The sequence below is a fragment of the Leiobunum rupestre genome, chromosome 11, assembly GCF_980474605.1.
Source record: "Leiobunum rupestre chromosome 11, qqLeiRupe1.1.hap1, whole genome shotgun sequence".
NCBI lineage: Eukaryota > Metazoa > Arthropoda > Arachnida > Opiliones > Sclerosomatidae > Leiobunum > Leiobunum rupestre.
In genome coordinates this window covers 34779204-34806142 of record NC_143394.1, presented here as the reverse complement: position 1 = coordinate 34806142, position 26939 = coordinate 34779204, and the positions used below count along the sequence as shown (strand labels likewise).

At 37.9% G+C, this 26939-nt stretch overlaps 1 protein-coding gene across 2 annotated transcripts in view; it reads left to right on the top strand.

Moving 5' to 3' along the window:
• The window catches only part of LOC149922373 (disintegrin and metalloproteinase domain-containing protein 10-like), a 165130-nt gene that overhangs the window by 72327 nt on the left and 65864 nt on the right, over nt 1-26939 (top strand). For both annotated transcript variants that reach the window (XM_090163202.1, XM_090163201.1), the window contains exons 3-4: nt 20460-20581; nt 22471-23325. In XM_090163202.1, coding sequence (XP_090019328.1) covers nt 20460-20581; nt 22471-23325 — 977 coding nt within the window. The remainder of the gene's footprint in view (nt 1-20459; nt 20582-22470; nt 23326-26939) is intronic.

The window sequence follows — 26939 nt, the reverse complement described above, 5'->3', positions numbered from 1 at the left end:
TTTTGCAATACTTTTTGCAATACTTTTTGAAACATCCTGTATATTATATATATATATATATGAGAAAGAGTTATTTCTCGAATTTTCTAAATAATGTGGTCTTCGTATAGGCGCGGAGGAATGGTGAGAAGGACACAAAGAAGCGAAACTTTTTGTCGCGCGAGATAGGAGGGCATTGGTGTCGAGTGAAAGAAGAAAAGTTGTCGTACAACTTGTCCAACAAGCCCCTTCCAGAGTCGTCAAAAACTCGAAATAAAGTACGGGGGTCGGCGCAGCCCCTCCGCAGCCTTTCTTTATCCTTCTTTGGCCAAACTTCTTTTTGGACGATTGCCCCAAAGGTTGCCGGCGTAACGATCGCGCCACGAAGAAAAGGGATTTCCTTTTTCCTTCGGCCATCCGAGGTGCCGAAAGTCATCGTTATCCGATGGCGACTTTCACCCTCGAGATCTTCGCTAGAGACGAAACGTGGCTTAGCTCCCGGTTACCGGAGGAAAGCCGGGAAAGGGTGAAGTTTACCTTGGAGAATGACGGCTACCGGCGACATTCGCCGACCGTACTTTCTCGCCGCCTTTGCCAACGCCGTCAGTTAAGCCCGCGATTGAACTATATGAACGGGCGATTCGTGCGGAATTGGGAGTGTAAGGGAAAGGGGTCGAGAAGGGGGAGACGGATAAATCGTTAAAAAGAACGGAATGAAGATAAAAAGTAAAAAGAGAACTTGGCAATTGGGTTGAAAAAAAAAAATCAGAACGTTACAAAAGAATGTAAGAAAAAAATATCACTTAGTTTCGACTTTTGCCGGAGATTTTTTATCATTGAAGAAACCCCAGTTCTTCATTTAACCATTATACTTTAGATGTTTGTTTACGCTTGGATGGATTGGCGCCAATGGAATAATTTCGCTAAAAGGTTGGCGCGCTTCAACGTTTCAATTGTTATTTGATAAGTTGTCCATTGACAGAATTAAAAATTTCATTTATTGAAATAAAAATTGATTAGAATAAATAGGCTTTAAAGTTATAGTTTCACATAAAACCGTCAACACTAAACCAAGATTATTTACACATACAAAATAGTACTAAAATACTTAATTTATAGGGTTTTTAATAAAACTAATTCATGCAAATTAAGTTTAAATCGTTTTTAAAGTTTGCTCTTTCAACGGGTCCTTTTGAATCTGTTCCATTGCGCCGAATCCCATTCGACCGAACCCAATCCCATTCGACCGAAAAATCCGCACTTTGGCGGATTTAGGATTCGATCTAATGGGATTGTCCCATTCGACCGAAAAACCCGCACTTCTCCGGGTTTAGGATTCGGTTTTATCCGTTTCAGCATCTGTCAGAACAGCATGCAGCGTTACCTAACCTAACCTAACCTCACCTCACCTAACCTAAATAGGCAATTTTTAGAGTGGTCAAGAAAGAAAAACTATTTTTTTTGCGGTCGCTCAATTGTGAATATTGTGTCGGTCGATTAGAAAAATACAAAACCCGCCTTTAGGCTAATTTCATCAAAATCATTGGCGGAATTCGGTCTAATGGGAATTCGGTCGAATGGGATTCGGCGCAATGGGAAGATACCGTCCTTTTTAGTCTGGCTACACTTTTCTTCTTCCCGTGACGTACCAGAAAATAATACTACTATAGGAAAATTTAAGGTTTTTTTAAATTTAATTTTTAATATGATTTTAATTTAAAATATGTGATATATATACATTTTTAGAATCTGAATTGTTAGTCTATAGTTAAGAAATTAATCATTCGCTCTTATCGTTTACTTAAAATATGTGAAATTATCCCTTTAAATTAAATTATTGTATAATAGCTTACTTATGTAAAAAAATTACAGAAATTAAAATTTTCAATGTTTAAGCTTCTGAGGTATCTTTAATCTGTCGGAAGTATGACTATGTTATCCACAGGCCAGGGGCGAGTCCATAGGGGGCAGGGGGGAAGGCAGCCGCCCCCACCAACTTTTTTCCAGAGTTGGCAAACCAGGCATTTCAATCTTAAAGTTGGCAAACTTCGAATTTCTGTATTTCGAAGTAATATGATATTTGCTTTGTTATTTAAAGCTAGGAGCAATAAACACAACGAGAACGCAGCTAGCCTTTATACACGCTAACGAAGGGTTGTGTACGAATTTCATTGGACGAGTGTCACGAGCCTTTACGCTGAACGTTTTACGGGCGGGGGGGAAGACAATTTCAGGATTTCCCCCTTCCGACGGCAGCAGGCGCTAAAGCGTCTAGCCAATGAAAAACGTACGCAAGAAAATCCACGACTTTTGACGGGTTGCGTTCTCCTTGTGTGGGGTGTTGTATTTGTTGCTCCTAGTTTAAAGAAACTTCAATTCGTTGGAATATATTTAAAACGATATAATAAATTTTTTTGTTCAATTATGTTACGCTCCTCCAGATGCATTGGTCCCAAAATTCCAATATATGTTTAGCCTAAATCCAACTCTATTCTATCCTGACTAAATTCCCAACGCTATTAAAATAAAAGAAATATTACTTAATTGAAAGTAGTAGGGCTAGTATTTTTACTACAATAGGGTACATGACGACGGAATAGTAATCATGAAATGCATTCCTATGAGCTTTTTATTATAATTGTTTTAACCTCGTCTAAGCTCAAAACACTCTTCGCGTTAAAACTAGGTTTACACCAAATATTTATCGTAATCTATTAGATTAGTTTTTATTTTTAGTGAAATTAATAAATCAAAGCCATTTACTATGAATTTAATTAGAAAGTTGATATTGAAAAATATATTTCATGAAGTTGGAAATTTTAAGGCATTGAGTTGGCAAAAATCGATCTCCTTCCCTACCCCTCCAAACCTAAGTGCTTCGTTACGCCCCGGCCACAGGCCTCATGGTCGAATTTCCCAGACGTCATCTAAATATAAAATCCAATATTGACAAAATATTAATCGCGTAATAATAATCTGAAGGGGGTTGAATGAGCGTTACTAAATGTTGAAGGGGCAGGGGCCATCAAATGTTACGTAAGAGATCATAGTTTTATACCGGAACCTAACTTATAAATTATAAACTCGGAACTACTCCTTCTGTGTTGAGTTTGCAAGTTCTCTCCCCACTGGTTAAAGGGGTTTCCCCCCGAGCTCTTCAGTTTCCTCTTTCCATAAAAACTTGTCTAGGTTAACGGTAATAGTTAGTGTAGGGAGCTGTTGGCTCGCGTGGCATAAAGGCTTGCCACCACAATCCTACGCATTGGAACCCGGCCACCTGTTTAAAGGCATTATAAGTCGCTCGATGACTTGGGCCTAAGGTGGTGCCTTGGGTATTAGCCTAGCTGATTATTATTATTATTATTATTATTATTATTATTATCTTACCTTATAATCGCAATTTAGCAATTATCATTTATATAGTATGATTAGTATTAAAATATTAAAAAATATACTTAATTTTGAAATTTAAAAAGAAACATTATCAGATATATGGTGCAATTAAAATTTAGGGGTTTGAGTAAATGTTACGTAATTTAGAGCGGTGGGGTTTTTCAAATTGTTAATCTTCGTTACGAGATGGGAGTGTCAAAACGACCATTTTGTGCTTTAGGTAATTTGTGAATATCAATAATGTAAATGTAAGCTCCGTTGTTAATTATTTCAGCTAATTAAGTGATAAATAAATATATATCACATCTAAAGAAATTTAAAAATACAGAGACGTATAGTATAGATTGGTTTAACGTAGCGTCATTATCGCTATAGCGGATGCTTCTCCTTTCAGCCACCACGACCCGCTTCGAACCATGGCCGCCATCTTGTCCGAATTTCGGGGGAAACGCTCTTGTATCGATGGACATTTTGTAAGCGGGACACCGCAGTTTACATTCAAAAACACGACTAAATACACCGCGAATACCCAAGGGCCTTTCAAACCAAATATTGTCACGTGTATATAAGTTAATGAATGAGGAAACTCCTATAAATATTTGTTGGAACTCTAGAATACGAGTGAGAGAGAGAGAGGTTAGCGATCTGATAGGCACCAAATCGCATGGGCATTTAATTCCAAAGCCTAATCAAGCGCTATTCGGAAAGGCTATATCCTCGAGAGTTTTAAGTTCTACGAACGGTAATTCAAACAAACGCGGGACCCCACGGTAGCCTGGCATCGCCGTCAAAGGCGGGCAGGGGTTCAAACGAGGGATAGATTTTATTCGCATTCAACCTTTAACCGAAGAGTCTCGAACGTTGACGATATATAAGTAAAAGCCCTTTTATCTGTTAGGATGGCGACTATCGGGGTAAAAGTAGCGGTATCGAAACGCGTTAAAAGCCATTCGATAGATAGAAAAGGAGCCCCGCCGATTGAATAGTGTTTTTGTAAAGCTCGGCTCCCGTCCCTTTTATATTTTATAGCTGGGATGAGAAAGTGATGGATAAAAGAAGAAGGCCGCGCGATAAAGATTTTTTCCACCGGTAGCGAGGTTAAAAGTAAAAGATTGGGGCAGCGTCTTCTCACTGACGCTCTCTCCTTAGGATGATTCGAAACCGAATCCATCCTTAATGGCTTAATAGGCAACATTATAGGCAGGGAGCCATCTAGAATACGAGGGGACGAAAACGGATAAAAAAGAGTGGGAGGCTTAGGAGCCAAAAGAGAGAGATGCGGCGTCTGTCCTTTCTCATCGCGGAGTCATCAACCCCGACAATCACCCGGAACGACACAGTGGCGGCGTCGCCAGGACGGAGCCCGAAAGTCCACGATAAAGAGGACGTGGATATCAGAGACGCGACCGATGCGGGAATGGATTTCGAAGAAAAACACTAAAAATGAAACAAGATGCCGCGCTCTCTATAGTAGATTTCGTTTGTCTAATGTCCTAGAAAGTGACTGCTTATGACGGGAAAATTGAGTCGGCGGTTGCTATCGCGCGGAATCATTACGGAGCTTTTCGAAGCGCGATGTTTATAAGTTGTATTTTTCGTGTCATCTGGCGGTGATGTTATCATTAGGGAGGTGGAGCGGAGCGTCGGACACGTTTCAACGAGAACGTCGAAAGGTTTTGAAGTTCCTAAAAATATGTGGAAACCTTGACGTTCCCGATCATAACGTCGGGTGCTTAATTTCTCAATTACGACCGATTATGATATACTGAGTCTAAAGATCTGGTAATTTAAAGGGGAAATTGTTTCTATGATAAATAGTCGCGTCGCTGCGATAAATAAAACTCTTTAAACGATAGTTAATTAAACTAAATAAATCCCTTCAAACGTCGGGGACATCTATCGGTCAAAATTGTAACTAAAAGTACGAAATTATTCTAGTTTGTACTTTGTTTAATCTCTTGTTCCGCGTAATTTGGGTTCAATGCATGCAAAACATTGTTTGGTTACGATATTTTTATACTTAAGGCAAACGAAGCTTTGCCAGACGTACGATAGTTATGGTAGACGTCTATAATTTCGAGAAAATCTTTAGGCCATACGATAATTTCAGCGTCGTACGATATGGTAAGCTATTTTCGATAATTCAGTCTGAGCGTACGATAATGTACGATAATTTTTACACAAATGGCAGAAAACCGGTTAAAACTTCAACTTTTTAATATTAGTTTATAATGGTTTTAGTCAAGACTTTTTCAATACGTCGAATTAAATTTAAGCGTTATTAACAAAAACCATTTATCATAACCATAATTTCGATCACGTTTAACGTAAATATTTCCACCAAATTTAAATTTATCACAATATTTTCAGACGGACGATAATTGTTTTCTGAAACCGATAATTATTTTTCCATGGTACGATAATTATTTTTTCCATGGTACGATAAATATGGTTTCCATGGTACGATAAATATGGTTTCCATGGTATGATAATTTTATTTTATGAACCTGGCAAAGCTTAATCTGATACGTTTGATTTTTGTTAGCCACCATTTTGATTGATTAATTTTAAACCACTTTCGAGCATTTTGGCTATCAACAGCCATTTACGTCGCGGTAAGAAATTGGAACGAACGGTAACGCAATCCAAACGATTTCGGTTGTTGAACGCAACCACAGGACATATAGCTCTGATTTCGATCAAAGCTGAACTACCATTGAAGTTTAAAAAAAAATAGTATACCAAGAATAGATGTCTCAATAAAACATATTCGGCAATTCGCTAGGAAGTATTAATACATTAAAATCTGGACGTGCAAACTACTCTTTTTATGGTCCATGGCCGCTTGGGGTTACAAGCGTTGCCAAAAATTTGGACTTTTTTTTTATAGGTCAAAAACGCCTAACTGAAATTTTGCGTCAAAGTAAATCCTTGCGTTAGGCCTAACGGGAATTTTTGCGTCAAAGCAAACCATTGAGTTAGGCCATGAATATATCTAGCTATGAATATACAATAGCAATAGCCTCTCTAACCTCCCGCTAAAATTTGGGTTGGGCTTATCTAGTCACGTGATCAATAACGTCTACTCCGACTGAGTGAGGAGAATGCCGTCATTTCCTTCAGTCTCCTGATTGGCTGAAAACGCGTCACTGGTCTCGAAAGTTGCCACCCAAATCAAATCGTAGGGTTGGATATTCATAGCTAGATATATTCATGGTTACGCCTAATGCAAATTTTTACGTCAAAGAAAATCATTGCGTTAGGCCTAACGGAAATTTCAGCATCAAAGTAAAACATGGTGTTAGGCCTATCGGAGATTTCAGCATCAAAGTAAAACATGGTGTTAGGCCTATCGGAGATTTCAGCATCAAAGTAAAACATGGTGTTTGACCTAACCAAAGATAATATAGAACTCTGTACCCTGGATTTAAATTCAAAGAACTTTCCGATTGACGGTTTTGTAACGAAGCGATTTCAGGAAGTCGTTAAGCGGTAATGATTATGCGCAAGGTAGTGATTTAGAATTTAGGGTACGAGCCTAGAGGTCTATATTATCTTTGGCCTAACGCAGATTTCTGCATCGAAGTAAGACATAGTGTTAGGCCTAACGGATATTTTTTGCGTCGTCGATCTTCGTTGCTGGGTTTTTGCCTTTTTGAAATATGGTAATTAGCTTTAAGAAAATAAATTATGTCTATATGTTATGTCTAGTTGACTTGGTTTGACTGGAGGTGGTTTGTAGTTGGTTTCTTTGACTAGCCAGGCTAATCTGGAAATATTTCATTTTGTGATGCCGACAAATGGGGAGTTAAGAGAGATGGGTTTTATAGAGGCACTTATTACCAACTATTTGTAAAATTAGGCGAGTTATTGTCAATATTATCCTATCTAAAATATGAAGTTGCCGTCACCATATGCGCTCGAACAACATTTCGATAACAAGGTAATTCATTACAGTGTATTAATACCTCGGCAATAACACAAAGACTGATCCCTCAATCAATCTGGATTCTGCAGGCTGCCAAACTCCGATAACGTAGTTACGTACGCGCAGTCTTCGGGAATATTATAATTCAATAAATTGCAATCAGAATGCGCGTAGGGGACGGAGACGAACGGCCGCCTGTTAGAAAGGCAGAGCGAAGAGAGTAAAATACACGGTTGCCAGAAGAAGATGGACAGAATCACGGTCGCGTGTGACAGGCGGCTAACGTGACGGACAAACACAGCCGACAGTTCGATGGGACAAGCAACCCGAGTGGGGTGCGTCGAAAAAATCCCGACGTCGAACGGTGGCCACCCACTCTTTCTAGCAAATCGATTTTTAGCATTAGCGAGCAGCCCTGATCCCGCTCTCGCGTCACCTTGACTCGAGACTTCTTCCGTTTGGCCGCCAAGATATATATATTTTTCGGTAAAAACGCTAGGGGGCACCCCGACCTTCCCTCTCCTCTTCCATAATAAAAGAGTATCATTAAAATCCGTCCCCTACCATTCCTACAAAGTGCTCTCCTGAATTCTACAAATTCTTTTCCCGTTCATAATGCCTCCGAAGCCTCCCTGATTCCGAAGAAGATAGGATTTTTTTTAATACCTCCGACTTACTGGCAATGGAGCAGCGACGCTAAAGCTTTGATTAAAAAGCGGGGGATGATTTTTAATTAGCAAAAGTCTCCGCCAAAGCCCCTATTAAATACAGCGAGACCACGCAAAAACCCCTCTCTTTTTAATAAATTTCTATTTCTTACTCCTAAATCTTCACCTAAAGTGTATTATTTTACGCTCCCCTGTTTCGACGGCGAGCGCTTTTTAGGGTTCACATTTCCCCCCAGAAACGGTACTAATCTTACTAATTTTTATCGCACTTTCATACCAAACTTCCCATTTCTTTTGAAGGGAGTGAAAGGAATTCAGCAGATAAAAATAACCCTAATTCGTATTTTTATTCAACCTTAAAGGGAGTGTATTTCTAATAAAAAAATTGTCATTCTAACACGCGTTAGGACTTGTTTTGGGGTAGGTACATTTGTTCGAATTTCAATCGTCCGAACGGTGGAACAAATGTTCGAATTTCATTCGTCCGAATCGCCGAGATAACAAATGTTTCAATTGTTCGAATTCGACAACTTGTTTTGAATAAAAAATAAAAAACCCACGAATTTAATGCGTAAGTAAAAATTAGTTATTTATTTAAAATAAATAAAAACAAAGCCGACTAGTTTCGACACAACATTGTGTCATTGTCAAGGCGATAACAACAATGACACAATGTTGTGTTGAAACTAGTCGGCTTTGTTTTTATTTATTTTAAATAAATAACTAATTTTTACTTACGCATTAAATTCGTGGTTTTTTAATTTTAATTCAATCAAGTATCGTAAGGTGTTTCAACTTAAATTTATATGACAACTTGTTTGTTTCATTCGTCCGAATGGGTAGCATCACTTGTCCGAATTCGGTCGCTAAATTAGTATTTCTTATTGCTGTTTTTTTAGGTTAGGTTAGATTAGGTTCACGTTAATGTTACTATTTTCTTATATTAACAATATTAAAAAAACTACCAATTCCTAATGTTCGTAAAAACGGACAAACGATTATTCGAACAAATTAAATTCGCCAGTAAAGTTAACATGAATTGAACGACTAAATCACCAACAAAAGTTGTGATAAATTTTTCGGGCAAATGAAATACGTTTTCGGACATACGATCCTGTTTTCCGGCATTCGGACAAATGATCATTCGGACATTTGTACCACCGTTCGGACGAATGAAATTCGAACAAATGTACCCAAACCCTTGTTTTTAACTACTTACCCTGGCTTTTTATCCATCGCCAAATCCAGTTATATATGGAATTCAATTTTATGAAATTAAGGGGAAACTCTCATTTTGTTTAGTAACGTTTTCTGCCTTAAGATGAGGTAAATACCCTCTCAGCATCGCGTTGTATTGAAAGAGTAACGCTCAAATATATTTTTTCTAACTAGTGACGCTTCGAAACATCGTCTATTAATTAATTGTCTCGACGACAAATTAATAAAATTAATAAATAAGAGTTGTTACCGTGTTTGGAAGTTTTGAAACTGTAAGAACGATTACTTGAATCGTTAATTTTAAATTTTAATTATAAAATAATTAAGGGACTAAATGGGAAATGCGCCCTAAACATATTTTGAATTATTACCCATTTAACAAAGTAAAACCAACACCATTCTCATAAAATTTTATTTAAAAATTTTCAAAATATATGGTTTGGAGTTGCTTTATCAAGTTTAAGATTTTTTAAAAACTAACTTAAGAAATTGCTATGAACAAATCAGAGAATAAATATCATCTATAAATAAGGAATTGTTCTACTAATCCAAAAGTGACATTCCCTTTAATTGAAAGTTATATCATAAATAATGGTAATAATAATCATAGATTAGTCCATTATGAAACGGGATAGTAAAGCTAAACCCTAAACAAATTTGAAGAAAATTAAAAACTTACTAATAGCTCGTACCCATAGGTCTTCGAGCAAACAAAAAGACGCGAAACTCGGACCAAATAGATCTTCAAGTGAAAAACTAAATCAAATTAAATAAAATATCCAGAAGTTCCAACGGTAGACCGGTTTCGTACTATTTGGGACTCGTCAGTACGGTGCGGGAAATCTGGCTTGCAGTCCATAGGTGGTTCCTTTTAACTTAATAATAATCAGCTAGGCTAATACCCAAGGCACCACCTTAGGCCTAAGTCAATGAAGTCATCAAGCGACTTTTAAAGCCATGAATTCAGGTGTCCGGGTTACAATGCGTAGGAACATTTGAAACCAAATAAAAAATTTAAAGTAATATACATAAAGATTTTTAGTTTAGTATTCCTAGACGAAAATTAATCCATGTTATTGAAATTCGATATCTAATGCGACGCTGAGTAGATTGAAGCTAAACATTTAACCACTACTTCTGACTTCTAGATTCATTGCTGAACTATAAAATAGCGTGTTTCAATATTAGTCGAAAAAGCAGACGATAATGGTACTTCGACGTCATACCTCAGCGTGACCTCGGTGACCTTTGACGTCATCTCAGGCTTCTCTTTGTTGTGGAAAAGTAGCATTCTAATAGTTTTTTTAAAAGCCAATAGATAACTAGCTTATTAGAAAGGCCATCTGAATTCTTGAAACTGTCATTTGAACTTCCCTAAGACAGGAATGTTTTGATATATTTTAAACAGTCTAGTTTATTGCGGCTGCCATTTTTGGAAAAGAAGCCACTGAAGAATAAATCTTTAGCTTCAGCTATCCTGTAGCGCGCGAAATTTTAAAATGAACTACAAAGGAAAATCTCTCCAGAGCTCTCTTACTTACTTAAATATAGAGTTGTTCATTTTACGGAAAAATTAAATACGGAAAAATTTCCTGACAATTTTCAGAATTGTGGAAAATTTAAATCGGAGAAATAAAAAATTAAATCATATATTACTTTTTAAGGATTTCTATTCTATACTAGTCTAGATGCTTAGTTTTACTTTTGGTACAAAATGTGGTAAAAATGCCGCGAAATTTATATTTATTTATTTATTTATATTTATAATATTTTTGGAAAAATACGGAATATTTTCCGCAAAAAAGGCTTCGATAATTTCCCGGAAAATTTTCCGGCTTACAACTCTACTTAAATATAACTTCTGGATTTAATTTGCTTTGGGAATTTACTGGTTAGCTTATCAAATATGTATAGAAAAGAAAGACTTGGTATTGGACCATTTCAGTGTATCTTTACTTTCACTAACACTGCAAACTTCGTTGGGGTTTAGACGGTTGCGACATTAATCCTCCGCTGTTAAACGTCTTGAATAGTTAATGTCGGGAGAGGAAAGAGCGTGAAACGTACTCATTTCATTAATATTTCAAAGCAGGACCTTCAACCCACAGACAGACTTTCGCCCAGACTTCAAATTAAATTTCGCTACGCTCACAGGGTGTCTCCACATACGCTCAATCGCCCAATTTTCCAAAGAACAATAAAAGACAAGAGTTTTAACCTTTCACCAATATTAAAAACATTAATTTTTGACGAAAACAAGTTGATAGACCAATAAGCTCAATTAATATCGTAATTGGTTGGTTTTGGCAACGAAAATTAACCAACTGTACGGTTTCGAACGCTATTTAAAGGGAGTAGACTTGTTTTTAATGTAATTAGCGCCAATCGCCAATTGGTTATCTTAAAACTGTTGGCAGAAACGTGAAATTCCAACGTTGATATGTCATAAATATGGAACATCGATATTCCTTTAACCTATAGGAGCAACACACACAGCTAGCCTTTAAACACGCTAACGCAGTGTTGTGTACAAATTTCATTGGACCAACCTTTACGCTGAACGTTTTACGTGCGGGGGGAAGACAATTTCCTAATTTTCCCCTTCCGACGGCAGCAGACACTAAAGCGTCTAGCCAATGAACATTGTACACAAGAAAATGCATGACTTTTGACGGGTTGCGTGCTCCTTGTGTGGGGTGCTGTGTTTGTTGCTCCTAGCTTTAACGAATACTTAGTGAAATCTAGGAGCAACAAACACAAGGAGAACGCAGCTAGCCTTTAAACACGCTAACGAAGGGTAATGTACGAATTTCATTGGACGAGCGTCACGATCCTTTACAATGAACGTTTTACGGGCGGGGGGGAGACAATTTCCGAATTTTCCCCTTCCGACGGCAGCAGGTGCTAAAGCGTCTAGCCAATGAAAAACGTACACAAGAAAATGCACGACTTTTGACGGGTTGCGTTCTCCTTGTGTGGGTGCTGTGTTTGTTGCTCCTAGCTTTGACGAATACTTTGTGAAATCGAGCAGTTTTTCTATCGAATACGGTAGGTCATGTGACAAAGTTTTGCCTACGTCACTTAGCTGTAGCTCTTGAAGGTAGAGAGCTGTCGCAAGACCCTTTGGAATCTGAAACCCGCGTGCAAAAACCGCGTTCAAGTAGAGCACTTAAATAACTGGCGCTCGTGACGCAGATAAAACCTTTTATGCTTCTAATTTTGTTTGGTTTTTTCATAAGTCACTTTGGGGTATATTTTACTGACAGCTAGTAACGGAGTTTCGTCATCACAATATGAAAATCTCCCCCTAGCGAGGCGCTGTCAAAGGCTACGTGTGGCACGGGAGCGAGCGGACACAACAACGGTGACGAAGCCCGTAATGCACTCTGTCTTGTTAGTAGCTCTCAGTAAAATGTTTGCAAGTGAAGAATAGGAAGTGGCACACTTATGTTAAAATATTATACATTTATGGTTATATTTTATTTATTAGAGTGGTGTATCCAGAAGAGAATCAGATCGATACGGTATAGTTAGGCTAGGCTAATACCCAAGGCACCACCTTAGGCCCAAGTCATCTAGCGACTTTTAATGCCTTAAACAGGTGACCGTGTTACAATGCGTAGGAAGGTGGTGGCAAGCCTTTAATGCCACACGAGACAACAGCTCCCTACACTAACTACTACAGTTAACCTCTACAAGTTTTTATGAAAAGGGGAAGCTGAAGAGCTCGGGGGTAAACCCCGTTAACCAGTGGAGAGAGAACTTGCAAACTCAACGCGGAAGGAGTGGTTCCGAGTATCTCATTTGTCCTTAAATTTGACTTCTTTCGATGCCATTGAATCACACACCACTGACATTTCTTCCTTCTCTCCTTAAAGGGGAACTGTCACCACCTTAAAATTGGTTAGAAACCATTTAAATGGATACAGGACGTCCGAAAATGGTTATCTAAAAAATTTCGTGTCAATATTTCCAGTATTTGATTTATTATTAGCAACCAAATTTAGTGGTTTACCCCCCCCCCAACTCGAGAATCTCAGAACCGCTTGGTTGAACCCAACCTACCTGCAGCGCCATCTCGTGAACGAAATATTATTTTCCCCGGTTTTATCGTTTTTTGGTCGGAACTGTCGTCTGCTACGACATTCTCCTTTTCTTTGTAACCGAGTTATATTCGTAGATTGTAGTTTATCGTGTTTTTAAAATGCCTTACACGCCGTCCTTTCTAAAATTTTTGCCACTTCATTCTTTTGGCGCTGCACGTAGGTTGCACCGCGATTTCTGAAATTTTTGGAGCCGTTTGATGTAGGTTGCGGAAAAAATAGCGTAACTTTTTAAATACTTTTCCAATAACTATAAAATTTCAGGGACAAAATCATTAATGTATTTTCTATAATTCTGTAAAAAAACCTCGTAAATTTTGGTTTTGGTGACAATTCCCCTATAACTAGACTATGATGTCCGAGGATTGTCTAGGCATAGTCATCCCCAAGTACAAAAACCTTCTTGTTATATTTACTTTATTTAGATGTTTTTATTTCGCAGAGCAAAAGTGTTCTTGATCTTTCAGCTCTACGTCTTGTTGAGAAAATGTCCCTAGGGAACAAACCGTAGCACCCTGTATCTTTTAAAGATAATTTTCTAAGACTGAGAATTACAGGATAGATGCGGAGTCAGCCGGAAGTGATACCACGGCAGCTAGTCAACTAGAATTAGAGGGGAATTTGGAAAAGCCAAGAAGGGGGGAGTGGCCGTATTCCCTCTGAGTTATCGGCTCGTAGATAATGATACACTAATTAATACAATCGCTACAACACCACCTGCGGAAAATGTAAGGGATAAACATAATGGATTCCCAGCAAATTGGACCTATCTAGCCATCCCCCTTTTCATTAATACAGGCCGCACCGCGAAAATTTTCCACACGGTTCCTTCCATAATATCCAGTAATTATAAATTAGGAAAGATGTCGTTAGTATACATTCGCGATCATATGATTATAGGTGGCGCTGAGGGGTATCGCGACGCTATCACCTCGAAACATCGTGATAGTGGAGCGACGTCGGACTTGGCTCGCGAGAGTTGATATTTGAGTGTCTAATGAGACGAGGGCCTTTCGCCCTCAGGGTACAAATCGAAGGGAACCTGCACGGAATAGCCCTCATCCGACGACTTACAGATTGGATCCCATTCTGTCAATTATCAAAATACAAATTATTCAACCACACGCGGTTAAAAGGAATCTAAAGAGATGTTTGATGTGTAGAGCGGCCATGTACTTAGTCTTTAATACTCCTATTCTTTGCTAGGTGGCGCTACCTTCTTATGTTCAGCGTTTTCGTCGTCATCCTCGCCACGGCCAACTTTGATCTCTCGCGCTACAGCGGCCAACCCATTCGTCGAAATTCCGAAAGGATTTTCCTACTATAAACTGTAACAGCTCATCGCGCACGCTCGTTTTTATATGGGCTTCAATGCAAAAACTGTTCTAAAAATGATATTTTGCTAGGGGAGCTCAAACCATACAGATATCTTTTGCTCATGGGTTAACATAGAAACTTCAACGAATGGGTTGGCCGCTGTAGCGCGAACAGCGCGTGATCAAAGTTGGCCGCTGAAGTCGATTTCCGGCGCATTTTCGTAGAGAAGGTAGCTCTCGTTCACGTTCAATTTTGGCAAAATGGCGCCTTTGTTGTCGGTTAAATGATTAGGCTTAGTAAGTTTTTGACCTTTTATTTTTGAAATTGCTTCTTTAAAAGTTTAAATAATGGTAATTAACCATTGTGTTACGTAAAAATTACAAGTAAACCGCATATGGCTGAGGTTTTTTTTATCAAATTCTCCGGAATCCATATCATTTCTAAACTTGAAAAATTTATGACCAAAGCCTAACATAACTTTCTCACAAGTATTGTCGCCTAAGCCCCGACTTAGCCTCTCGTAGTGATAGTTGAACAGAATTCGTGATGTGCTTCAAAGCGGCTGGTGTACCTCAGTAAGCCTTCCGATTTAGTGCACGCCTACCGTGTCAAAATATCGGAAACAGTGTGTCCCCTTACATTCTTGGTCCATGTTGTCATGGTGGTGTCTATAGAGAAGTGGTTGAGATATTCGTCGGGGCCATGCCAGCGTCATCTTTATTTATCACTTTCATTACTAAAGATAAAAATCACAATTTTCAAGCATAATAATTAACATAATCACACCAAGTATGACTATTGTTTTAATGCTTATTTTTAGTGTTGTAAGTCGGAAAATTTTACAAATTTTTCCAAAAAAATAAAAAACGTTTTCATTCCATGATTAGTCTAATATTGTTTGCAAATTTAAATAAAGCGGAATTTTCGCCTCATTTTTTCGGATCTAAAAGTAAAACTAAACCTCTAGACTGGCTTTAAACTGATTAACAATGTAACACTATTAATGTTTTGTAGTATGTTTACTGATATTAGACATTTTATATCGATAAAAAGTAAAAAAATAAAATAAAAACCCCTAAAAAGTAACTAATGTGAAAATTTTCCGCATTTTATTTTTCGGGTAAATTAACAACACTACTTATTTTCTTATTGAAACTTTTTCGACACTGAAATTCTCACTCAGCTTTTACTTGGACTCGCAACCGAACTGAATATTATATTATCATGATTAAACATTAGTTGGGCAGCTGTGTGGCGAACTAAACCTTGATCGCGCAATCATATCAGTTCGATGATACATTTAGCTAATTGTCATAGTTATTGTTATTACGTTACTTATGATTGTACGGTAATTGGCAAGATCAAATTACGTGCATTGAGATTTAGGCTTCGTGTTTGCTTCGACGAACGGAAAGGGAAACACCGCAGCTGCAATCACAGGGGACACCGGAACCCCGCGGATTTTGACAACGAAACATCTCGAAGGACGAAAAGATACCTTTAATACAATGCGTATTTAGAAAATACTCACGTCCTGCTGAAAAAAGGTGATACGTTTGTTAATGTAAGACGTACTTACTGGTATATATTATCACTAAATTTTATTGGGGCTGAAATGTTTACTGTATACAGTTCACATTTATACTTCAATTTACTACGAAGTCGAAATTTTCAAAATTGGCATTTACTAGGTTTTTTCATGATAATTTATAACACTTTAAAATAATAGACAACGTCATATTTTATATTTATGGGTCTATCAACTAGTACCAATGTTAATGTGGCACTAATGGAATTAAAATTGCCATCTTGAGAAAATGATTCCCTGTGGGTTTTATTATTAATAGGTTTGTCCTACAAGTACGAATAAGATAAATCGAAGATACTATATATTACTAACTGATAGATCGTCGTGTCATGAGTTAATTAATATAAAATATCACCATTGATCATATAAGTAGGTCAGCCTCAAGTTTAATCGGAAAAATCGGGATTTTTTTAAATAACTCATTAAAAGAAAAAAATTCGTGATATTTTATTAATGTACCTTAAAGAGGGATTCAAAGGTCTATTTTAAAGAATTTGCTTTACATTACCACTGCACCCAAATTATTTAATCAATCTGTCAAGAAGAAGTAACAAAATGCTTAAAAATCAATTTAAATAAAAAATCGGATTTAAATCAAATAAATAATTATTTTATTTTTATATAGAAATTTATTAAATTTCAAAGCTTTAAAATTTCGGCCCGTAAATTCTAAATGGAACAGTTTATTTCAAATGTATCCGTATCAATCTGTCTTTGGAACTCGAATCTAAACCGAAAGCATCGTGGCCCGCGGGCTGATGCAGTCTCCCTCTCCGAAAAGGCGAACGGGGGCCTTTTGATTTATTTCAAGGGTCGAGTCCGCCGCTTTTGAAGAAAATTGACTACAAAATTCGCTCACCCCCTCTCTCCGTCTCTCAGTGAAGCCGAATGAAAGGGGTCGACTACTTCAGATTATAGCACGATACGCCGAGTGGCTATACTTAGGAACAATAGGAACGCGCCTCTCTTTTTAAACAACGGATAGTTTGTATCGGGGAAGAGTATGGGCTAAAAGAGAACAATCAGTACGAATTGTTTTCAGCCCAACAGTTGGCCGACACCGGAATATCGAACCATACCGGCGGAGCGATATTCTCGCTTGGTTAACGACGGACAAAAGAGACGTTAAGTAATACGGATTTCCCAGCGCGTCAAACTTTTCCAGACGACAGTGTTCGACTACTTCCTTTTATTGGCGCTCTCCACGTTGACTTTTCTCGTTGGTTGGCTTCCGATCTTCGGGGGTTTACCTAATGTTATTATTCCTCAGCTGTCCTATATTTGCTTACTGGCGAAACTACCCGGAGCAACAAAGGCGCGCGATAAAAGGGGATAAACAGTCACACCCTCCCTTTTCGCTTTACAATACGACGGAAATTCGTACTTACGCGAATAAAAATGCTACAGTTTTAAAAATAAGTCTTCTAAGGAAAAATTTGCATATTTATATCATTTTTTTACTATATTTCTCAGAGGCTGAGTGTCATCGGCTAAAATATAAATTTTACGTACAGTCATAAAACCCCTTTGGATACAGTTGAAAGTCGAGACAAGAAGAAATATAATCCTATTAGTTTATGGCCTCAATGGGCTTATTATTTCTTCCAAGCGAACCGTAGTCCACAGAGTATTCTTTAAAATTAAATGCATTGCGAAATAAACTAGGCTTAGCATTTTCCGGTTTTGGGGGATAAAGTACTATTTTTATATTTCAGCATGCAGGTTGGCGTTAGTTACTTTAAAAGTCCTAGAGCGTTTTAGTATAATATTTTTCGATTTAGTTTCTACAGAATCATTAAACTTACAACTAACTTGGATCAACTATCGCTAGTTACGAAAGGGAAGGTAATACTTGCAATTAGTACTGAACTATTTTGATTTTTGGTTTAATGACGTCATTTTTTACCACCTTGCAACCGAAATTATCTTATTAAAGTCACTATATGGCAGTCATAAATTTAGAAACTTTGTCATTAGTAACTAAGTAGCCATTCACAAATTAAATAAATTTAATAATTTTAAGTTTCTGGAATCTTCGTTATTAACACAAATAAATTGAATAATTTTAAGGTTTATGGGAACTTCGTTATTTGACACTGAGAAGTTATATCCACTTGACATATATGCTGAACACTTACGAGTCTTACTCTTACTTAAGCTGTCCGAGGAGAGCCTATGTAAAACACATGGGTAGAATGTTACCAAATATTTAATTTAAAGTAGACATTTATTCACTAGTAACTTACACCTAGGAGCAACACACAGAGGGAGAATGCAGCTAGCAATATAAACACTGTAATACCGTGTTGTGTACAAATTTCATTGGACGAACCTTTACGCTGAACGTTTTACGGAAAGGGGGGAAGAAAATTTTCGAATTTTTCCCTTCCGACGGCAGCAGGCGCTAAAGCGTCTAACCAATGAAAACTGTACACCAGAAAATGCACTAGTTTTGACAGGCTGCGTTCTCCTTGTGTGAGGTGCTGTGTTTGTTGCTCCTAGCTTATACTAACTTAAATCTTACGGTGCACCTAATTAATAAACTAGCTAAATCCAACTAAATATACTAATACAACTAATGAACTAAGGATGTTAATGAAAATTAATTGTAAACAAAATAGGGAACACCCGTTAAGTGGATGTTCTGCGATACACGTATAGACAATAATCGCTTCGCGAGCATTGCGTCTACGAGCAGCTACCGAAGTTTGTGAGATTACCCACGAGGCCAAACAAGTTCTGAGTGGCTTGTGGGCTAACAAAGTTTAGCGGAGTCCACCATAACGTGAGAATGAGAGGAACAGTGTACCCAGATAATTAGATGTTCGGAGTCTTCATTGAGTCGTCGCTTCGGTGGCGTTGTTTTTCCGTGATTTCGATTATCTCCGACGGAATAGTAGAGCCCATCAGTTCTCGCACTTTCACTCGGATGGCGACAAGTCGAGCTTCCGTTTCATTTCACCGATACTCGCGAAATCCAACTCGCGACGACCGCAACCAAAACTTCCGACCTCGGGAAAGGAGAAAACTTGCTTCTCTCCCTCTGGACACTATTTAAAATTTCATCGAGTCACTGTTCGTTCAAAAACTCCCTCCCCGAGTCACCGTTCGTTCAAAAACTCCCTCCCCGAGTCACCGTTCGTTCAAAAACTCCCTCACCGAGTCACCGTTCGTTCAAAAACTCCCTCCCCGAGTCACCGTTCGTTCAAAAACTACCTCATCGAGTCACCGTTCGTTCAAAAAAGAACCTCGCACCTGGGGATTTCTGCCCACATCGCGAACATCATATATATGCATTTATACACGCTATTTACAATATAATACAACGAAAAATTAGGATGGAAAAACGATTTGGAAACCTTCGTACCAAGAAAAGATTTAAAACGCTACCGGAAATGAGTGGGATGAATTCGCGGATTAGTGAAAGCACGCATGTACCAGAACATAACTGGCCACACAATGCCAAACTCCCCATTGGAGGAAAAACCCAACCGTTACTCTTCGAATGACCAGCACGTGCAGAAAACAAGATTGGTTCAATCCATATCTATATGGTCTGCATAGTGTATTATTGTAATAAATCACTAATTCCACGTTAAAATACAAATAAATTAAATAATTTTAAGGTTTATAGAAACTTCGTTATTTGACCCAAATAAATTGAATAATTTTAAGGTTTATAGAAACTTCGTTATTGACAAAAATAAATTGAATAATTTTAAAGTATATGGCGGTATTACAATTGAGGTGGTTTGAGTATTTGTGGCGCAATTTAGGAAAATTGCTACTCTTCGTTACAAAAAAGAAAAAGTTTGCAAAGTCGATTTTTGCGTTACTTAATTCGTGAACGATCTCTCACTGCGTCAGTTCCGCTACGCGTAGCTCTACTTTTTTCCCTACGAGAGATTGCACGGTGTATACCTCTGCCGTAGCTTCCCGCGTACGGCAAAACACGACTGAAAAATCTTTATTCCTTAAACACATGCAGAAACAAATGAAATGAAGTCGTTGAAAGAAAGCACCCCGGCCACCGCGATGCCGAATCTGAAAAAAAAAACGGCTTCGCGGAAAGCTGTCCGTTCTCATTCGCGGCTTAATCTCTCTAGTAGAGGATGTAGAATTTAGTGGCATTCCAAATAGAGTCGAGGAATTCCTCGCAAAACCAAGCTTTAATAGGTTTTCCTTTTCTTTTGTCTCCGTCGCTCTCTTTTGCTTGTGGACGGCGGTGGCGTCATCTGCGGGTCGATGTTGGTTGCTCCTGGCAGGGTATTTCGTCTTCGCATGCATCCGGACACATCAGTCTTCGCCCCCGACGTGGTTTTCGAATCGACCAGCCATGCCAGAATCCACTACGACACTTCTTCCGTGCTCCGAGGCATCCTCGAAGGTTTGAATTATTCTACCCTCCATCCCTCCTGCTCCCGCGCCTCCTACCTTCTTCCGAGCGGGCCACTCTCCATCTTCCCTCCTCCATTCTCCTTTTCTTTTCTCTTTTGCTCTCGTCTCGCAAACCCTCAGCGTCCAATAAAACTTTGGAAAGAAAAAAGAACCTGAGAAAAGCGACCCCCTTTGATTTTTTTTTCAAAGACAAAAAAAAAACATAAATTTTGGAGCATTGTAATCCATTTCTTTAAATTAGATGGAAAATTTTAAATCGTTTTTAATATTCATAAAAGTAGATGGTCCGATGGAGCTAAATATCTCTTATATAGGGTTCTCGGAAGACTATGGGGCACCAAACAGGAAAAAAAGGAATATGAAATATAATATAAAAAATATATAGATAATGAACTTATGAAATAGAATATAAACAAATATATAGATTATGAACTTTTACAAGTATAGATTATGAACTTTTACAAGTATAGATTATGAACTTTTACAAGTATAGATTATGAACTTTTACAAGTATAGATTATGAACTTTTACAAGTATAGATTATGCATTTTTAAAAGTATAGATTATGAACTTTTAAAATAGAATTTAAACAAATATATAGATTATGAACTTTTAAAATAGAATTTAAACAAATATATAGATTATGAACTTTTAAAAGTATAGATTATGAACTTATAAAATAAAATTTAAACAAATATATAGATTATGAACTTTTAAAAGTATAGATTATGAACTTTTAAAAGTATAGATTATGAACTTTTAAAAGTATAGATTATGAACTTTTAAAAGTATGAACTTTTAAAAGTATGAACTTTTAAAAGTATAGATTATGAACTTTTAAAAGTATAGATTATGAACTTTTAAAAGTATAGATTATGAACTTTTAAAAGTATAGATTATGAATTTTTAAAAGTATAGATTATGAACTTTTAAAAGTATTGATTATGAACTTTTAAAATATAATTTAAACAAATAAATATATTATGAACTTTTACAAATATATAGATTATGCAATTTTACAAATATATAGATTATGCAATTTTACAAATATATAGATTATGAACTTTTACAAATATATAGATTATGCACTTTTACAAATATATAGATTATGCACTTTTACAAATATATAGATTATGCACTTTTCAAATATATAGATTATGCACTTTTACAAATATATAGATTATGCACTTTTACAAATATGAAACACGGACTTTTCGCACGGATTTGTCTCGGCCATTTTCAATTGTTCATACTATATACTTATAAAAGTTCATACTTTATAATTGTGAAAGTTCATACTTTATAATTGTGAAAGTTCTTACTTTATAATTGTGAAAGTTCTTACTTTATAATTGTGAAAGTTCATACTTTATAATTGTGAAAGTTCATACTTTATAATTGTGAAAGTTCATACTTTATATTTGTGAAAGTTCATACTTTATATTTGTGAAAGTTCATACTTTATAATTGTGAAAGTTCATACTTTATAATTGTGAAAGCTCATACTTTATAATTGTGAAAGTTCATACTTTATATTTGTAAAAGTGCATAAATTATATTTGTAAAAGTTCATATTCTATATATTTGTTTATATATTTTATTTTTGATATTCCATTTTTTCGGTTTGGCACCCGCATTGAAAACGGTTTTCAATATTCATGAATTGTCGGGAAATTTTTGTTGGTAAAAATGATTTGGAAAATAATAGAGGGATATTATAACGGGAATGTCCTGGTCCTTACGTAGTCCCGGTAGACGATATCTTTCTTAAAAAGCAAGTCCATAGTTTAAACCGTAGTTCAGAAGATAAAATTTAATATTGATGTATTAGGAGTTATTTGGAATGTTTGAAAGTAATTTTGTTTGTGGCGAATGCAGATGACGAGAGGTCCTCGGCCGTCGGGGTTTTAACTTCCGAAGGTCTTTTCGACGGCGTGGTGACCACCGAAGAAGAAGACTTCTACATCGAGCCTGCCAGTCGCTATTTCGGGCGGCCGACCCCCTTCCAGAGTCTCATGTACAGAAGCGCGGACGTCATCTTCCCGGAATCCTTGAGGAACTCTTCGGCGTCACTCTGCTGCAACCGAACTCCGAAGCGCGCGTTGACGCCGGGAGACTCCCGAAAATCGCGTGAGTGCCGGTCCAAATGCGGCGCCAAAGTGAGGACTAGAGTCACCTCGACGAATCGGGACAACCACGTACGCCATTCCAACCAGGTGGAACCATCCCGGCCCAGTTCTCTGTGGAAATGGATTCGGAGACGCTCGCGACTCTCGCGGCGATCCCGGGTTCGCCAAAGGACGTCGTTCGGAGAAGGCGATCGCGGTAGGCCGAGTGAAAGCAACAACGTGAAAATCCTTTTCGACACGGACGACTCGGAGCGCGAGTGGCGAGTCGAGCGGAAGGGAAGGGAACCCGTCGATTGGTTCGCGAGCCACCAGCCGACCAAGGAACGCTTGACGTACTGGAGGGAGCTGGATTCCTTCAAGTACAAGGACGATAACGGCAACAAAGACGGAGACTCGGAACCCTACGGCGTACGTTCCGTCCAAAGGACGCACTGGTCCGAGGACAAGCAAGAGCGACACGTCGTCCTCGATCTGAAAAAGTCAACTTGCATGCTGTATTTGCAAGCGGACCATCTGTTCTTCATGAAGATGGGCAGCGAAGAAGCCTGCATCGATACCATGACTAGGCACGTACAGAAGGTCAACCTCATCTACAAAAACACCGGTAAGTACCGCTATTACTTTATCAAACAATTCTTTCTCGAACGCGTTTGGCCGCGAAAGAATCGTCTCGCAGAATGAAATTGAAAGTACTCCGCTTTGGAAACCAAACAATGGACGACAAACCCGGAAAAGGAAACTGCCGCGAATCGCAAATTACTCTTTCTCTCTGTCTCGGAGTAGCGCGCTGGACCAGTACCTAAGGTAATTGCACTTACGAAAACCCTTAAAAAAATTGCTATGAAAAATCTCGTGCGGAAAATTCTCTCCATTCGTTGAGAGCGAGAGAGAGAGAGAGAGAGAGAGGTGAAAAAAGGAACGAAACAAAAACACCCTCGGGAGTGCAAAGAAATTCGATTCGCAACTATTCCGCGTCGAGGCGGAAAAAAACGTACCGCGAAAGGCGAGTTATAACGGCAGGCTATTAGCGAAGCAATTATCTTTTGACCAAAAGCTCACTTTTGCCGAAATGACCTAGTATATATACAGTGTCGAAAAGAAATCTTTGAAAGTGAGACGCGCTTTCTTCTTCTATTTTTTCGTTCCGTTCGCGCGGCAAAAGACCGAAATAAAGAGTCAGTTTAGATCCAAGAACGGGTCACGCAGTTTCGCCATTCTCATCAACGTTTCTTTTTCTTAAAAAAAGGTGGTCGCGTCATTACCAGCGACAGTTGACATTTTTAAAAGCGTATAGCTGGGAGCAAACTTTACCTCGAGCGATCCCCTTCGACCGAACCGCCAATTAAAACGAGGCGAGTATAGCTATAGCGGTTTGGAGTCGGACACCCCTATTACTTCCCTTCCCACCGACGCTTTTTCCTTCGAGCGACGAGTTAATTGGATTGTTCTTAGATCCGAGAAAAGCAGAGACTGAAACCCTTCCGAAAAGCGTCCCTCCTCCAATCACTATCCTTTCTCCATCTCTCCTATATTAATTCCCCGTTGTTTCTCTTTTCCCCCGCGCCGGGGCGCTGAGTAGGCCCGCGAACCGCTAGTCTCCCCCTAATTACCACAGGCGCCATATCCCGATGACGAGGACTAAATACACCGCCAGGGAGCCTAATTTCCAACCCCGTTTTCTCCATTACACCCACCTCTTTCATTCGATTCATTTGGACCAATAGTTATTCTTCATCACGGCCGTCTTCCTGACTTCAAACCGAGATAGAGAGAGAGAGTGGTATCTTAGCGACTGGCAACTCTCGCGGCATTTTCTGCAGGCTTTCAACCATTACTGCCAGATACTTTACAGTTCTCCAGATGTCGAAGTCCGAGAGAATAAGCAGGGTCGAGGGCGGCGCGCGAGGGGTCGCCGAAGACTGATGCAGCCTCGTAAAAATGAACTCTTAAGTCTTATATGGCCGAGGCATTTTCCAACGCGCTGGCCACGTCTTTATTTCGAGACCATTCTAAAGGCGAGAGTCGCCTACCGCCGAAAGGCATTGTACAGTGGCCGATAAAAAGCCAACCTCGTAAAAATGCGAGAGCTCGTTTTATAACTTCTGCAGGCTGAAACTGCTAATCCGTGTCGTTGGGCCCGAAAGAGTAACGACGCCATTTTTCCTCGCAGTCATTTCCCTCCGGCCCCCACTTCTCCCCCCCCCCCCTCTTTGGCCCCAGCTTCGATATTTGGTGGCCTTTTAATGGATAAAGTTTTCAAGAATTCCGCGAGGAGGTATATCCGGTTCGATACACACGCGCACTCGTTCTACGCCAAAAACTCTTTCGCGAAGAACGACCCGAGTAATGGAAGTCGAGTTTATTAAGCGAGAAATTCAATTTCCGCCCCATTTCTAAGATTCTTAATTAAAGATAAACAAAAACTTAATTGTAAGTAGCTATCGTGGAAACTGATTACCGGAAATGACATGATCGTTAAAAATTCACTGGTAATAGTTAAGCTTTACCACGGTTTATATATTTACACAGGTTAGACTACTTCGGCTCAGAGATGGACGCTTATGAGCTACTCCCGCGTTTAGAGAATTTGAAAAATTCTACTTCGCGCCTACAGCGCCGGCTTGTGTAAAGTTTCTGAACTATAATCAACTATTGTTAAAATAATATTTATATTTAAAAATGGAGCGCCACCTATATTTTAAATTTAAATGTATCGTAGATAATTAATAAATTTTAAAATACATATTATCAAATTATAAATACGGTAGCTCATTAGTGAATTAAAATTTATAAAAAAAATTATTTATAATAAATTAATTAGTACTGTTTATATACATTAGAGGGCGTACCAGTAGCATAGTAGAAAACAGGGTTGCCTGTCAGAAGAACTTAAGAGGCTCAAAACGCTACCACGTATGAAGGTACAAGTAGTCTAACCTGTGTAAATATATAAACCGTGGCTTTACAAACGAGCGTTGAATTGATCTCAGAGCCATCTATTTGTTAACATTTTAGTCTCATTTATTTTCCTTGGATGAATATATTATTGGATTTAGATACCGCTATTGGTTAGTTTAGAGCAGCCCCGCTTGTAGCGCCACAGTGTGCGCTTTTGGAAACATTAAACACGTGGTTAGGCCTATTGTCTTTTAATCGTCATCTTACTTTTTAACGCGCTTGGTCGAATTCTATTTGAAGAATGAGGTTTGGCTTAAGATTCGGATAATTTTAGTGTTGTTAATTTTCCGGAAAATAAAATGCGGAAAAATTTCCAGAAAAGTTTCCGGAAAATTTTCCGATTTGCGGAAAAATAAAAATTTTAAACATCAATTACCTTTTAAGGGTTTTTAATGTTTTTAACTTTTTATCGATATAAAATGTCTAATATCAGTAAACATACTACAAAACATTAATAGCGTTACATTGTTAATCAGTTTAAACTAGTCTAGAGGTTTAGTTTTACTTTCAGATTCGAAAAAATGAGGCGAAAATGCCGCTTTATTTCAATTTGCAAACAATATATTAGACTAATCATGGAATGAAAACTTTTTTTATTTTTTTCGGAAAAATACGGAAAATTTTCCGGAAAAAGGCCTCGGTCATTTTCCGCGGAAAATTTTCCGACTTATAACACTGTCTTGATTATTTAGTTCATTTCGCGAATTTTAGAACGCGACTACTTGTTTCCTATAACAAAGCAGCTTCCGTTAAAAACTTTAGAAATTTTTATTCGTTCCTGCTGAAATGAATTTTATTTTGTTTTACAACGACCCTAAAATTTACGCACAGTTAAGTCAGCTTTCTGAACAAAATATGAAAAGGTGAATTTCATAGAAAAATCGACACTTCGATTTTCGTTGTGACCTATTATTTAAAATGTATTTTCCTGAGTAATACCAGAAGTTTATAAGATATCCCTTATGAGAGAAGTATCCATATATGCCACTCATCTGGATCGACGCAAATTTTCCGTATTTTTCCGAAAAAAATTAAAAAAAGTTTTAATTCCCTGATTAGTCTAATATTGTTTGCAAATTTAAATAAAGCGGCATTTTCGCCTCATTTTTTCGAATCTAGAAGTAAAACTAAACCTCTAGACTAGTTTAAACTGATTAACAATGTAACACTATTAATGTTTTGTAGTATGTTTACTGTTATTAGACATTTTATATCGATAAAAAGTTAAAAAATTTAAAAACCCTTAAAAAGTAATTTAGG